The 14,684-nt window shown below is 46.3% G+C and overlaps 1 protein-coding gene across 1 annotated transcript; it reads left to right on the top strand.

Moving 5' to 3' along the window:
- Positions 1–3,815: 3,815 nt before the first annotated feature.
- Positions 3,816–14,318, top strand: TACR2 (tachykinin receptor 2). Its single transcript, XM_014940405.1, has 5 exons — positions 3,816–4,758; positions 8,597–8,791; positions 11,930–12,086; positions 12,422–12,618; positions 14,086–14,318. Exons 1-5 carry the CDS (start codon positions 4,244–4,246, stop codon positions 14,279–14,281), a joined length of 1,260 nt encoding a protein of 419 aa, XP_014795891.1. The 5' UTR covers positions 3,816–4,243; the 3' UTR covers positions 14,282–14,318.
- Positions 14,319–14,684: the final 366 nt, after the last annotated feature.

Below are 14,684 nucleotides of genomic sequence, written 5' to 3'. Positions count from 1 at the left end.
CCCAGAGCAGAGGCAGACAGCATGGAAAATCAGCGTCTGGTATCAGAGGAGATGAAGTGGGGCAGCGTTCAGTCTGAAGTTATCAAGCAAAGAGGCTGTGGAAAACCTCCGAGCTGCACATCTAAAACCACATAAGCGGTCGGTCATTTTGTTAGGTATGTTCAATAAACCTGTAGTTGCTACCAAAACCTCCTTTGTATAACCTAAAAAAAAAAAAAAAAAAAAAAAAATTCCTGGATAATTCTATTGTAAAATGGGTCATTGCTTTTGCATGCAGCGCTCAACTCTGCTTCTGGGAAACAAGTAATCCAGCCTGGGTCCCTGCCAGCGACAGAACAGCTCATCACCTCTTACATCTCTGACAATGATACATAATGCAACGTCCTAGAGCATTCAGCTCCTAAAATATCAACGACTTCGGTTTTCAGACAAATTTGCAAATACCCCTGACACTTACCAGTGCTGTGCAGGCTGGAAATCGTATCACATCTCGTGTAAGCTCTGGGAATTGGAGTCCACCTCACATTCTTCACATCTCATGGGCATCATTTACATCCAGCCACATTCCTGTCACTTACACGTTTTCCTTGTTTGTGTATTTAACTAAGTAGTTTTGGTTTAACTCTCCTAATACCTTGCCTTGTCACTCATGCTCTGGTTTCTGCAAATAAAATTTCAGGGCACGACCAGCTGGATGAGGAAGCCATTTAAAAGGAGTGTCCATTTTCCTGTTTTCACCTGAACTGAGCCAATCCATCAAAACAGGTTCCTGTTACAAAACCCACATGGAACTAATCGGATAATGCTTTTCTTTGTCTGAATCCTAGGCTTTGTCTAGACAATGAAACAGTCAGATTTCTGGACCCAATTAGGATGGTTTAGCAGCAAAAGGTGGTTTAAAGTAAGACGTTATGAATTGCCTGCAGTGCTGAGTGTCCTTCTAGGACGTGCTCCTTCCACCTCAGCCCAACACAACACAGAGCTGCAGTTTTCCAACCGAGAGCTCGGCATCTCTGCCAGCTTTGAGGCAGAGCAGCATCTGCTCCCGAGGCCATCCGATGGCTCAACCAGGGGTGGGATTGTTCACGTTAGGGATCGGTAACTTCCACGTTTTCTCGCCCACCTTCAGGGCTACCAGGGCTGTTGCAAGTGTGTACAGGGCATGGTGGATCCCCTGGATGGCCTTCAAACACCAGGGTCTGCAGAGCATTTGACCCAGGGCTTTAGGAGATCTGCAGAAAAGGGAAGAGAACTCACAGCGAGTCCTGCACCACAGGAGTGTTGGAAGACCCTAAGCTTTTCAAAGCTCCCAGCAGCATTTCTGCTGCTTTCTTCCATCCCATGCCAGGCTGATAAAGCTGCAGCCAGGCTGCACCTTTCCCCACCCAAGGTAGATGCTCACGGTCCTCACATCCAATTCTCAGAGCTGTTCCCTGGACGAAGGTCCTTTCCTCCCAGAGCCGAGTCCAACATACAATTCAATCAAAGCCTCTGCTGCCAGTCTTACCTTGCATTGGTTTTTCTTTTTTTTCCAAAAGACAAAATGCACTTTATTCACCCTTCCAGACCTGCATCTTTTGTTTGCATCTCTCACCCTTTGCCCAGGCCTGGGATGGGTGACTCAGCAACGTTTGACCTCGAACAATCCTGTAATAAAAACAACAGCGAAACCCGCCCAGCCCTGCTCTCAGATAGTCCCTCTCCCTGGTGGAACTCCAGAATCATTGGCCAGGGGGGTTTTGCCCACAGGACCGGGCAAGTGCAACTTTCCCAAGGAATTTGGAGCCTACCTTTGTTAAAAAATGGCTCCAGTTTGCAAGTCAAAAGGCTGATGGCACAGGCTGCATCTGGCCGGGCTCCAGGGACGATAACATCATCAGCAAACGAGTAAAAGGGGGGGTGTGTATAAAGGAAAGCAGGTCCCTGCTGACTCGTATGAGGAAATGTTGACCAAAGGGTGGCAGCTCTCCAATTATCGCCCGAGGAGCAGAGCAGGGACTGGGGCAGATGGTTCAGAAGAAGGTTCCTAGGAAGCGCTGGCACCCTGACCATCTCCAAACCATCTGAGCGAGGTTTTGGGGTTCACCAATAAAACACAAAAAAGCGCACGCCTTTTTTCCAAGGGCTTGCTTCCATTTTGTTTTCTATAACAAAAAACCGATGGAAGTGCTTTAGCTGCCCTCTCAGCTAAACTTACGGAGGTTTTTGCTCATATTCTCCTGGGAATTCGAAGAGATTTAAGCAAGCCAAAGAAAATAAACATGAAGAACAATATCATTGCAAATCATGAAAAGCACAGCATGGATGGCACACAGAAAGTGGAAGGTTCATAAGCTGTTTAGTGAGGTGTCAGTGGAAGAATTTCAAGAAGCACCTGGAACAGCTTTTGCGATGCCCACGAGAAGATATGCAGAAGCCTATTTTTGCAGTTTCTGTGCAAGGCGGTGAGTGAGATCACCTGCAGGGAAGTCCATTGTGAGAAGGAAATGCTACATGTAGTGCTAAAAGTATTCATTTCTAAAAAACAACCCTTGGGTCATACCTCATCAGAGAAGACCTGCTTTACAGAGTTGCAGTGATGGGTTAACTGAAGGCTGCCACCAGAAATTAATGAAGCAAGGAAAGAGCTGGTGGAAAGGATCTTGAACCGATAAACAGTGCCCTGTTACAGAGGAGCCTGGCAAACCTGCAGCTCCAGGAACTGTGGGAGCTGGAAAACCACTGCCATCCTAGCACCCCATACACAGGGGGAGTTTTTCCTTTATGTTGCTCATCAGGAGCTTTCGGAATCCTGAAAACAGCTTTTAATATCTGAAAACAGGTTTTAATACCTTGAAACACTTTTAGCTTCCAGCAGAGCAGGCGTAAGCCAGCGCCAAGTACTCTTTGAAATCTCAGCCTCAACGTGTTGCTTATGTTTCTGTCACTTACCGCCAAGCTGAGGGTGAGGAAGAGCACTGTGCTCCAAGCAGAGAGGGGAGAGAGGGGCTCTCCTTTCCTACGAGGACCAGATACTGTCCCTGCATGCGTAGAGACCAGTGAGTTTCTTGAACACACACTGGGAAGGGGATGTGGCAGTCCGAAGCAGGGGATGTCCCTCGTCCAACCCCTCAGCATTGTGGAGCGTGGAAGCTGAGGCTCCTCTGGATGTTTCCGTCCTAGAGAGCAGCAGGAGAAGGATTTCTGGAGCTCCAGATAGACACTCTGGACGCCAGCTTCCCACTGAAGCCTTATTAGAAGTCCCAGCTCAGGTCTGGCCTTCTCTCCTGGAAATACTCATCCGCGACCCTTCAAGCACCAACAGGACTCGCTGCTGTAATTTAAATAAATTAAATCACACCAAATCTACTAAATATGGCTGGTTGAGATGTATTACATTGGGCAGTCACCGCTAAGTAAACTGTATTAAAAATGCTTGATAAGCCTCCGAATAGTTGCAGAGAGCAAGACCACCTTGCTAAAATTGCACTGAATATATTCCACTTCTTTTTTCCTATAAGAGCTTGCAGGAATCCAGGGAGGGTCCTGGAAACACCAGGATTGAGGGATTGATAAACGTGACAAAGAAGCTACCCTTGCATTTAAACCTGTAAATCCTGGTGTAGCAGCATGTCCCTTTTGGAGATTATTTCAAAACACACAGGGAAGGGGGGGGAAAAAAAAAAAAAAAAAAAATGTTTCAAGTCCCACTTTGCCAGGTTTCGTTTGATGTCAAATTGGCTGTTTAGTTTTTGCCTGCAAGAGACTCCACCTCCTTTCCAAGTCCCCTTAAACCCTGTAGAGAATTCATCCCAGCACAGCTCCTGCCTCGCGCTTAACAGTTACACAGGCAAGGAAAACCAAGTCCTTAGTCCCACGCAGAGGATTCAGGTACCTGCTGCCTCGGAAAAATCACTGCCCTGAAAAAGAAGCATTTCCACTTGGATTGAAGTGTTTTCTGGCTCGATACTTCCATTTATATTTTCTTGCCCCTAAAAATAATCTAAAGGAAGACATTACCTGTCACTGACTTGGAAAACATCTCCCCCACACCTTTTTTTTTTTCCCTTCCTTTTTTTTTTTCTTCTTACAGGAGAAAGAAATTCAAGGGGGAGAGTTGTTCTTCAGTTTTTGCTCTTTGGGCATAGGTTAAAATGCTAGGCAAGGAGGAGGCCCTCAGTACCGCTCGTCTCCTGGAACTGCATTGCATCACTTGGAAAACAGGACGCGAGGACATGAGACATCTCATCCCGATGTGTTTTTAATGGCTCTTAGTCATACGCAGGGGGATTCATCGCACCAGCATCTACTGCAAGAAAATGAGCAGATGCCAGAAGATTTTATTTTACGCTTAGCCGAGGAAAAAAAAAAAACCATGAGCGCATTTTCTGTTTTGAATGCTAGCAACCTTTCACAGGCTGACTCCCTCGAGGACAGTGGCAACTGGACGGCAGTAACCCAGTTTACCCAGCCAGGATGGCAAATTGCTTTGTGGGCTATCACCTATTCCTTCATCGTTATCACATCCATCGTCGGCAACGCCACCATCATCTGGATTATTCTCGCCCACAGGAGGATGAGGACTGCTACTAATTACTTTATCGTCAATTTGGCCCTGTCAGATTTGCTGATGTCTGCCTTCAATACCATCTTCAATTTTATTTACGCCAGCCACAACGTCTGGTATTTTGGCGAGGAATTCTGCAGGTTTCAGAACTGGTTCCCCATCACCGCAATGTTTGTGAGCATTTACTCCATGACAGCCGTGGCTGCAGAGAGGTAAGGGGCCGATGGAGAAGAGAAGGTCGGAAAAATTCACTGTTAAGTTATAAAAAGTTATTGCAATACTTTATGCAATTGTCCCGTTCCCCCCCAACCATGTCAGGTGCCTTATCAGCAGAGCGGGAGGAGTGCCAGGCAAATAGACTATGGGGTTAGATGCTAAAGAAAGGCATGAAAGGAGGGCTCCTCTGTCTTATCTCTGGGCTGAGTCGCACTCAAACGTGTAACGAGTGGAAGTGGCTGGTATTTTATTATTCTGGTGCTACTGATCATAAATTGTTTCCCAGACATCCTGCAAACTTTTTTTTTTTTTGAAAAAAAAAAAAAAAAACGGTGTTACTGATCATAAATTGTTTCCCAGACATCCTGCAAACTTTTTTTTTTTAAAAAAAAAAAAAAACACGAGAAGGACCTCTCGTTGGGACAGAGCTGGAGTGATAAGAATATACTGCAGGATGCTGAAAAGTATCAGCCTCCTCAATCCTGCTTGTGAGCCCAGCCAGCCTCCAGAAAAAAAAAAAAAACGGGAATTGGATCAGAAATGGCAGAGCCTGCCCCAATAGTCCGCAAGAATGACTTATTCCAAGAGGGAGGAAAGTAATTACAGTGATTTTGTTTGACTTGTGAGGTAATTTGGCATTTTCATAATACTCTCTTCCATCTGCCAAGTCTCTTTCACTCGAGCTTAAATTTGTGGAGCCTAAATGTGTTTACAGCTCATTGTTAAGTAGCGTGACGGTGTTTTTCTTTTTACTAGAAAGTGGCCAAAAGTCCATGGGAATTTCTTCTCTTAAAGGCAATGGCACGTAAAAGAAGCAGAGGAGGGTCGAGCTCCCTTCTGTGCTCTCTCTACTCCTTCTTCCCATCTTCCCTCCCTTCCTTCCACGCTCCACCTGGCACCAGGGGACCACTGTATCTTTTCCATCCCATGTCCCTGCCCCAGTGGTGAAGGTCTTCCCCCAGGCAGCCATCCAGAAATACCTGACGCTTCTTTATCGAGCCCTCCTGTTGACTTTACCACTTCATTTAGGTTTCCTCCATTCCTTATCAAGTGCTTGTACCCACCAAGGGCCCTCCCAGCCTCCCTCGGGAGCCATCCAAAAAAGCCTGGCTCCGTGAGTCACTTGGGATAACGCCCACCCCTGGCTCCCAGCTCCCTTCACCCCAGGGAGCAAGCCAACAGGGCAAATCAAACCAGATAGACAAACTGGCAGGAGAAGGGAGGCTTGTGGATGGAACGCCCGCTGAAACCTGCACCTCGAGCTGGGGACACAGCCCAGGTTGCCCCAGCGGTCCCCGTGGTGGCTGGAAGGATGGGTGATGAGCAGAGGAAGGAGCGATGTGTTTATCAGCCTGCAGTTGTCCGGGTGAAAGCAAATCCCTGTTTAGAAGCAGCAGGAGCTCAGTTTTAGACTCGGAATATTCTTTTGCTGTTCTCAGCTTCGAGTCAAGGGCTGTTGGTAACCGCTGTTTTATACACGTGCTCTGCCAAAGGATATTACAGTTTTAAAAATAAATCGATTTCAGCCTGTCCTCAGGCGTCCCTAATCCTGTTCTTTGGGAACTTCTGGTGAAACTACCTGTACAGCCAAAATCTCTTCAGTCACGTGGCACGGATCAGAAAGAAACGTTGGCATCTCGCTGCAAACCATATTTAGCTATTCTTTGCTTAACCTTAAAATAGATCCTGACACCGTCTCCTGGAAACCCGCGGCTTCCATTTATTGTTATGAGAACTTGTGTCCACTTGGGCTCCGATGTTTAGCTTTGATAAAACAATGTCTTTTGAAGTGGTTTATTGTAAGGAAGGAGGCTAAGAAGCGACAGCTCTATAAGTCATTTTTTTCTCTGCCCTGGCCATCTCGCTCACTGTTGGGTTTAGGACCACTCTGTTCCCCATGCCAAGGTGCCCCGTGTACCAGAGGAGCTGATTCCACTGTGGGCTTGCTGCAGTGCTCCAGGCAGAAAATTCAGTATATCTGCTCAAGTTTCACACTCCAGTTAGCAAAAGCCTCCTAGGGCTTCTACAGAAAGTGTGCAGGAGTGTCCAAAATTCAGCTTGTTTTGTCTGTGTGGAACAAGAATCAGAGGAAGGGTGTCAGGAGCGGGGTCCCAGCATCCTGAGAACGTCAGAGGGACCAGGACACAGAGAGAGGGCACACAGCAAGAGATCTCAGCAGACTGGGTAAAATCTCCCAACTTGCTGGAGCCTGCCTAAAAAGCATGGTTCACCACTGGGTGACCAGGAAAGCCTCCCCCCAGCTGCCCTGTAATCCCTTCGGTACCCGCAACACAGGATGCTGTCGGCAGCGCAGCCAGTTTGGGCATTTCCAGGGGCAAATATTGAGGAGAATATTCACCACTTGATTCCTCCCTGACCAGATCTGAGCATCGTACGTTACTGCCTACAGCGAGCAAAAGAAAAGCAAGGTGACATGAAAATTTTATAGCTAAATAAGGTCTGGCTTAGGTTACTGTGCTGGCTGTCCCCACAGCCGCCCGCTCTCTGTCCTGCAGCAGCAGCCGGGCAGAGCTCCCTCCCAACAGCCTGGCCAAGAGACAGCACAGAGTTTGTCAGATTTTTGCTACGAAAACCAGGAGGCAATCAGCATTTTCCACTCTATTTTTTTGCCTTCGGAACAACTGTGACAGTACGGAAAGCATGACGAGAAATGCATAATTGATTATGTACTCATTACGATACCATGCGTTTCTACACGGGGAACTTAAAACCAGAGAGCACCCAGGGCTTGCGAGTAATTTAATAGTCAGATGTGCCGTGAGGGCTCTGAGCAGGTGTGGGACGAAAGGGTCAGCCTTCCCCTTCCACCACAAGCACAAGGGCTCGAGCATTTCCAGGCAGAGCTGGGTGGCACATGAGTTTGTCACGGCTCAAAATCAGTGGGGAAAAATTTAGGGTAAAAGACACTCAAGCCCAGCAGTCTGCTCTTGTGATAATACGGGGCATCAGAGGAGATTGACATAACAAGGGGGCAGACAGGGTGTTTAGGGTTTTTTTTTTGGTAGAGGAAAGAGAAAAGGGCACGGTGTTAAGTAGTGCATAACACTATCACAAAGAGCTCACAGCATGAAATTTCAGAGCAGACATGTAAGCACTTAAAAATGACTCTCTTTTTAAAAAGAGGGAAAAAAAAGAAAAATTCAAAGTAAGGGGAATACTTGCAAAGACCATATGCAGAGGGCAAAGATGACTGCTTCCTCTTCACACCAGACTCAGAATGGTTAGAGTTGGAAGGGACCTTAAAGAGCATCTAGTTCCAACCCCCTGCCCTGGGCAGGGACACCTCCCACCACACCAGGTTGCTCCAAGCCCCATCCAGCCTGGCCTTGAACCCCTCCAGGGATGGGGCAGCCACAACTTCCCTGGGCAATCTGTGCCAGTGTCTCACCACCCTCACAGTGAAAAATTTCTTCCTGATATTTAATCCAAGTCTACCCTCTTCCAGTTTGAAGCCATCACCCCTCATCATATGACTACATGCCCTTCTAAAAAGTCTCTCTCCCGTTTTCTTCTAGGCTGCCTTCAGACACTATAAGGCTGCTATAACATCTCCCAGAGCCTTCTCCAGGCTGAACAACCCCAACTCTCTCAGCATCCATCCACACGAATGGGTTTAATATATTCTGCCCTAAGACTTGAAATTATTCTCTTCAGAAAGGACTTAGCTCCTTCTAATGATTTATAGCCTGAAACCTATCAAAATGTCTCTATAAATAAACCATAGTATACCATCCTAGTGAGTTTTTACACCTGCTATTTTTGTTGTATAGTTTACCAATGCAACCATGAAAGCATTACCTCTTTTTCTTGCAGGTACGTGGCGATAATTCACCCCTTCAAGCCCAGGCTCTCTGCTGGAAGCACCAGAGTCATCATAGGGGTCATCTGGCTGGTGGCCTTCGGGCTGGCCTTCCCGCAGTGCTTCTACGCCGAGATCACGATGGACAACGGAACAACAAAATGCATCGTCGTCTGGCCGGATGACGTCGGATCCAAGCACCAGCTCACGTAAGAGAAACAAAAAAACCACCTCCCAATTCATGCAAAAGTTAACTATGAAATTAATTTCATCTCCAAATGGTTAGCTATGGACAGTACTGGGAGAGAGGGTGGTGGAGAACAGCTCTGAGGCAGCCCATCTAAGCTCAATTTAAACCAGCTGTGGATAAAGCTGCCAGGTGATCATGGTTGAGGGTAAAGAAGGGTGATGCACCATCCTCCCCTGCTTTGAAAAGCTGGTATAAGGTCTAGAAACCCTAGACACAGGGCTTGGATTCCAGGATGAAATCAGGATGAAGTCTTTAAACAAACAATAAATCCTGGTTCCAAAGATTTTGAATTTCCTCCCTTCATCAGGCAGGAAGGAACTAAGTTTCTTTAATGCTGAGAAGCCACACTAATTAGCTAAAAAATATGCTGCTCTTTGTGGGGGGAGGAAAAAAAAAAGAAAAAAAAAGAAAAGAGAAAAAAAAGAGGAGCATGTTTCAAACATCCTAAGGTTTTATAGACACTTCTCTGGGCACACATCTGCGCTCCCAAAAACTCCCAACTCTCACGGCAATTTCCTCCTGCTTTAAAACAAGATTGTTCAGACGGATGAAACAAGCCATCCCCTGCATTTAGGGGATCTGCTGTGATTAATCACTCTTCAAAGCACGTGATACACAGAGCAGTTTGAGAAATTTATCAAGCAAAACATGTTTATATGAAGAAGTAATAGAAGAACTAAATGAAAGGAAGAAATTGATTAACAAAACAGGAACAATTTTTCAAACCATAACCAAGTGCTAAGCTCCCCACATCCATTCTTTGCTGTGAACACTTTTGCCCAGCTACGTGCACCGGGGACATTTTCCCCTTCTTGGTCAGACAGCTGGATGCCTCCTGTGGTTAGTTATTACCAAACTAGCTGGTTTTCACACTAATATGTGCCAAGTTCCAAGGAGCTTCACGTAAGTTTGGCTGAGCTGCAGCATATTCAGCCACTGGTGGTCAGTTGTCCTCACTCTCCAGAGTGGCAGAGGAGCAACAGAGTAAAATCAGGCTCACATCACATTGGGTGATGTTCCTCCTGGTGCTCCTGGGCTGGTACCTCATGCTACATGCTGGGGAACACAAGGTGCCAGCCTCCTGTCCATTGAGAAGGAGGGGTAGTAGATAATCATTTATAAGTCACTGATGACTGTCTCATTCAGATGAAAAAGTGTGAAGTTTATTGCTGCCCTGTCCACAGTTTGGGAAGGATTGAAACAAGAGTTTCCCAGCCCGTCAATGAAATCTCTGCAGGCTGGAAAGGTCAGTCCTGAACGCAGCAAGTAACAGGGCAGGTTTTTTTCTGGGATCCCCCAGCTGAAGAGCAGCAGCTCCCAAACACAATAAATCACTTCACGCACCAGCTCGTTCTCCCTGAACAGCCTCAGGTTTGCAGGTTTCAGTAGCTCTCCTAGAAAGCAAGTTGGAAGCAGCGCTCCCCAGAAATCATCTTGAGTGATGGATCTGCTGGGAAAAATGCCTGCAATACAGACCAGGGAGAAAAAGCTACATGCAGTCATCCATGTGCTAGTCCAAATATTGAGGGAAATATATACTAAGAAACCCAAAGCAAAAAAAAAAAAAAAGAAATGGAGAACCAGGATTCTCTGTTGACTGTAGGTCCTCCAAAGCATTTGTAGTTGAGTAAAACCAGCATTCAAGATTTCTAGACTTCAAAACAAAGGAAAATCCTTTTCTGCAGGAAAAGCGTGTGTAATTATCTTAGAAACAAGTCAAAAAACCCTCGAACAATGCACTACTGTGACTGCCAGTGCCTGAGAAATCCTGGATATGAAGGGACTAAATTTGTAGAAGTTTAACCAAAATAAAGAACCATAACCACAGAGGATTATTTTTTTTTTCTGGTGACAGGTTAACTTCTCAGCAAAATAGCCAAACCATAAGATTAGAAGTTTCTTTTTGCCACGTGCTCAACCTTAGACTCCCACCCTCTCCTCCTCCTTCCAGGATGATGACTCTAAAAGGTCTTTGCTGTGCTCCAACACATGGTATTAGACCTTCAAAAGAGGTACCACTCCAAGATTTGGCAAGGGTGGAAAACAGGCAGGGAGAAAACTTGCCACCTTCCACAAACACAATATTTTTCTGTACACAGCCAACTGCTCTGATATTTGCCACCACCCCAAGGAGCAAACACAACCAAGAGCCCCACCACTTATTTTGACCCCGCTCGCTAACACGGCGAGTGACTCCAGAGCCTTGTCATGCTGAGAAAGACCAGTCACACCCAGCCTTTTGTGGTCATTGCCAGAGCCCTCCTGCTTAATCCGAGTTTTTACACTGTTTACGTTCATTTGACAGCTGCTCTAACCGAGTGAGCAGGTTGTTCCCTCCCCATAAATGGTGGTTGCTTAAAATAATCAAACCCCAGCCTGAAGGAACCAGCAGAAGCCTGTGGGGGAAAGCTAGGAAGGGCCAAGCTAAAATACAGCCAAAGGAGATGCCAGGCCTTTCAGTAAGCAAGTAGCCTGTGGGTGATATATAATTGTGCACCCTAGTACTGCACATAAAAACAGCCAGCAAGACAAATCCAGCAACAACTGCCACTCACTTTCTGCTTGCTCTGAGCAGGCAATATTCCTTCCTTGCTACCTGCAGCATCTTCCCTGCCAAATCTGTGCAGCCAGCTTCTCAATCTGCCATCCCTGATCCACGTTTCTTTTCGTGGTTGCTGAGCTAACCTGTTGGTACAACCGTATTCATCGAGTTACTCTGCAGTTTTTGAAATATTCCTTTTCCGTATCTGTAATTTTAAGGTTCTATTTTTATAGCCACAAGGCTCAGGCGTCTCTCTTTCCTGACTGCAGCAGGATAGCAAAGTTCAGGGCAGGTGGCCATGGACTGTAACCCTCTGATAAAAGATAAATGATATTACTCCATCTTGAAAGAGCAGTCAATCTAGTCCAACCATCACAATACAAGAGATAGGAGCTTTTGCTGTTTACAGAAGCCCCTGTAACGATGTCTGTAGGCAAAATTTCTGCTTCTTTACACTTTGGGCTTGAAGTTAATGGGAGTCAGATCACACATCCAGAAGACAATTTCTGAAAGAGCCCCATACTGACTAAAAACGTGCTTGTTCTTCTTTTTCAGGTATCACATTGCAGTGATCGTGTTGATTTATTTACTGCCTTTAATGGTGATGTTTGTTGCGTACAGCATTATAGGAATTACTCTGTGGAGCAGCGCGGTTCCAGGCAACCACCTTAACAGAGTCCGCTACGAACACCAACTAAATGCCAAAAAAAAGGTCAGAAGTGAAACTTAAAAATAATCACCCTCAGCGCATCAGCCCTGCTGGCTCCAATTCCAAAACAGACCTAGCATTTGATACTAAATCTTGGGGGACTGGGCATGAAAGGTTGACAAAATATTTGGGCTGGATGTAAAGGGAAATATGCACATCTTTCCAGCAAATATGAAAAAAAGCAGTGATTTACATGCACCAGCCAGCCTGCAGGGAAGAAAGGCACACGGCGGTGGGCAGCGGGCCAGCCCCCAGCAGTCCTTAGAGAGTAAAGCCTGGTGTCCGGTGAATCTGCACGTTCCAGGCCCAGGAATAACACACTGGTTTTGTGTTTCTAGTTTGTGAAGACCATGGTGGTAGTTGTGATCATTTTTGCTGTCTGCTGGCTGCCCTACCACATATACTTCATCCTGGGGAGCTTCAAGGAAGACATCTACCAGCAGAAGTACATTCAGCAGGTTTACCTCGCTATCTTTCTCCTGGCCATGAGTTCGACGATGTACAACCCCATCATATACTGCTGCCTCAACCAAAGGTGAGTGGTGTGTGCACGTGTGTCCGCGGAGAAAATGAAAATCTCAACCCGAAAAAGCACAAATCTCTGGAGGTGAGAACAACTGTGATTTTCAACTACAGTCCATAGGCCAGGGAGACAAGTTAATTTACACTCTGCTAATAACGTGAGATTAGCCACACCGTGCAAGTGAGATTTCAACTCCACTCTTAAGAATTCCTGCCTGTGAATAAAGCGCAGGCAGCAGGTGTATGATCAGTGCAGCCACATCTGCACCAGCTTCCACACACAGAAGTGGAACTTCTACCAGTCTTTTAAATACCTCCAGGGATGGCGATTCAATCACTTCCCTGGGCAGCCTGTTCCAATGCTTGACAATCCTTCAGTGAAGAAATTTTTTCCTGCTATCCATCCTAAACCTGCCCTGGTGCAACTTGAGGTTGTTTTCTTTTGTCTTATTGCTTGTTACTTGGGAGAAGAGACCAAGCCCCACCTTTCAGGTAGTTGTAGGGAGTGATAAGGTCTCTAGCCGTATCTCGGCAGTGCTAGGTTGGAGTTATCTTGAAGGTCTCTTCCAACCATAATGAGTCAATGATTTCCAAGGAAGGAGGAAGGACTCTGTAATCCCTGCAATGCATCTGCTGACCTAATGCCAGGCTGCCCTAACCACCCACTCCTCCTGTGCCACGGAGGAGCCCTTCTACACAGGGCTCATCCCAACGGGAAGGGTGGGAGAAGCCCACAGGCAACCTGCCGAGACTCCCATCCGGGCACCCCACCACGAGCACAACCTTGTGGTGCCAAGAGATGTCTCTCTTGCTCTGTGCTGAGAACGGGCTGCTCTCGGGACGCTGGTGCAGGGGGACACCGAGGGAGCGTGGGAGAGATACCAGCACACCTCCTCCAAGACCTCCAGTGCTCTTCCACTGGAACCCCACCAGCAAAACGCCTAACTCCAGAGTGATGCTGGGACGATCGCTCCTTGAGAGCGCTTCAAACAGCATCCTGCCCCTAAGGCTGCGAAATAAGGCAGCTTCCCAGCCCATTCAGCCCATTTCACATATAACATGGAACACCCAAACACATCCTCCTCCTCTCTCAGAGAGCAGACAGCTTCCTCATTTAATTATTCATTTTTTTTAGAAGTTTCCAGCAGGTAAATACAAGCGTTTTCCTCAGATGCTCCGCCTCTGAGGCTGAATGCTGTTATCAGCATGGTGAGCACCATCTACTGAGCACATCAAACATCCTGCCATTTAACCAATCTTATATATTTACTTAAAATGCAAGGAAATCTGATCATAAACTCCTATTGCTCTTCCCTCCATGCATTTAGACATTTAGCTCTGCAAGTACCTCCTTTAATTTAAATAGAAAGCTTTTATTTCCCATGCTGACTCAGAGATGGAACCAAGTCATGCATTTGTTCTTTCTCTGTGCAATTAAAAAGATCATTTCAACATTTAATTTCTTTTCTTACATTGACAGGTTTCGTTCTGGCTTCAAATTAGCCTTCCGGTGGTGTCCTTGCATAAAAGCGACTGAGAAAGACAGACTTAAACTCACTTCCCCATCTCTTTACCAGACGACCCGCAGGAAGTCAGGAACAACAAGTTTCAGCACAGAAACTCAACCGAGTGAGAAAGAGAATACATCACTTACCCTCACCCAGCTAACACTTTGATTTTTTTTTTTCTCCTCCTGATTCTGGCTCTATCCTAACACACCATTTGAAGGCAGCAGATCTGTGGAAGCCTCAGAAAGGTCTTTATTCTGCAGTGACTGTTTTCTATGGGACGTTTTCAGGTGCCATCAGCATTGAAAGCAATCTGCTGGTAATATTTATAGCCATGTAGGTCCAAATATCACGCAGCTATGGATGTGAGCTCATCCCTCCCTTACACCAACAACTGCAAATACAGAACAGAGAGATTTTGCCCACGAGGTCAAAAAAAGCAGCAAAGCAGACCTCAGGCAGTGCCAATCAATAGAATATCAATTATTCCCTTCCAGATTGTGGTCTCCTGCTTTCTGTTCCACCAAGACACTTAAATCTGGAAAAGAGGTGATGGAACAGAAAGGCTGGG

The sequence above is a fragment of the Calidris pugnax genome, unplaced genomic scaffold, assembly GCF_001431845.1.
Source record: "Calidris pugnax isolate Ruff unplaced genomic scaffold, ASM143184v1 scaffold39, whole genome shotgun sequence".
NCBI lineage: Eukaryota > Metazoa > Chordata > Aves > Charadriiformes > Scolopacidae > Calidris > Calidris pugnax.
This window is presented reverse-complemented; position numbering and strand designations above follow the sequence as displayed.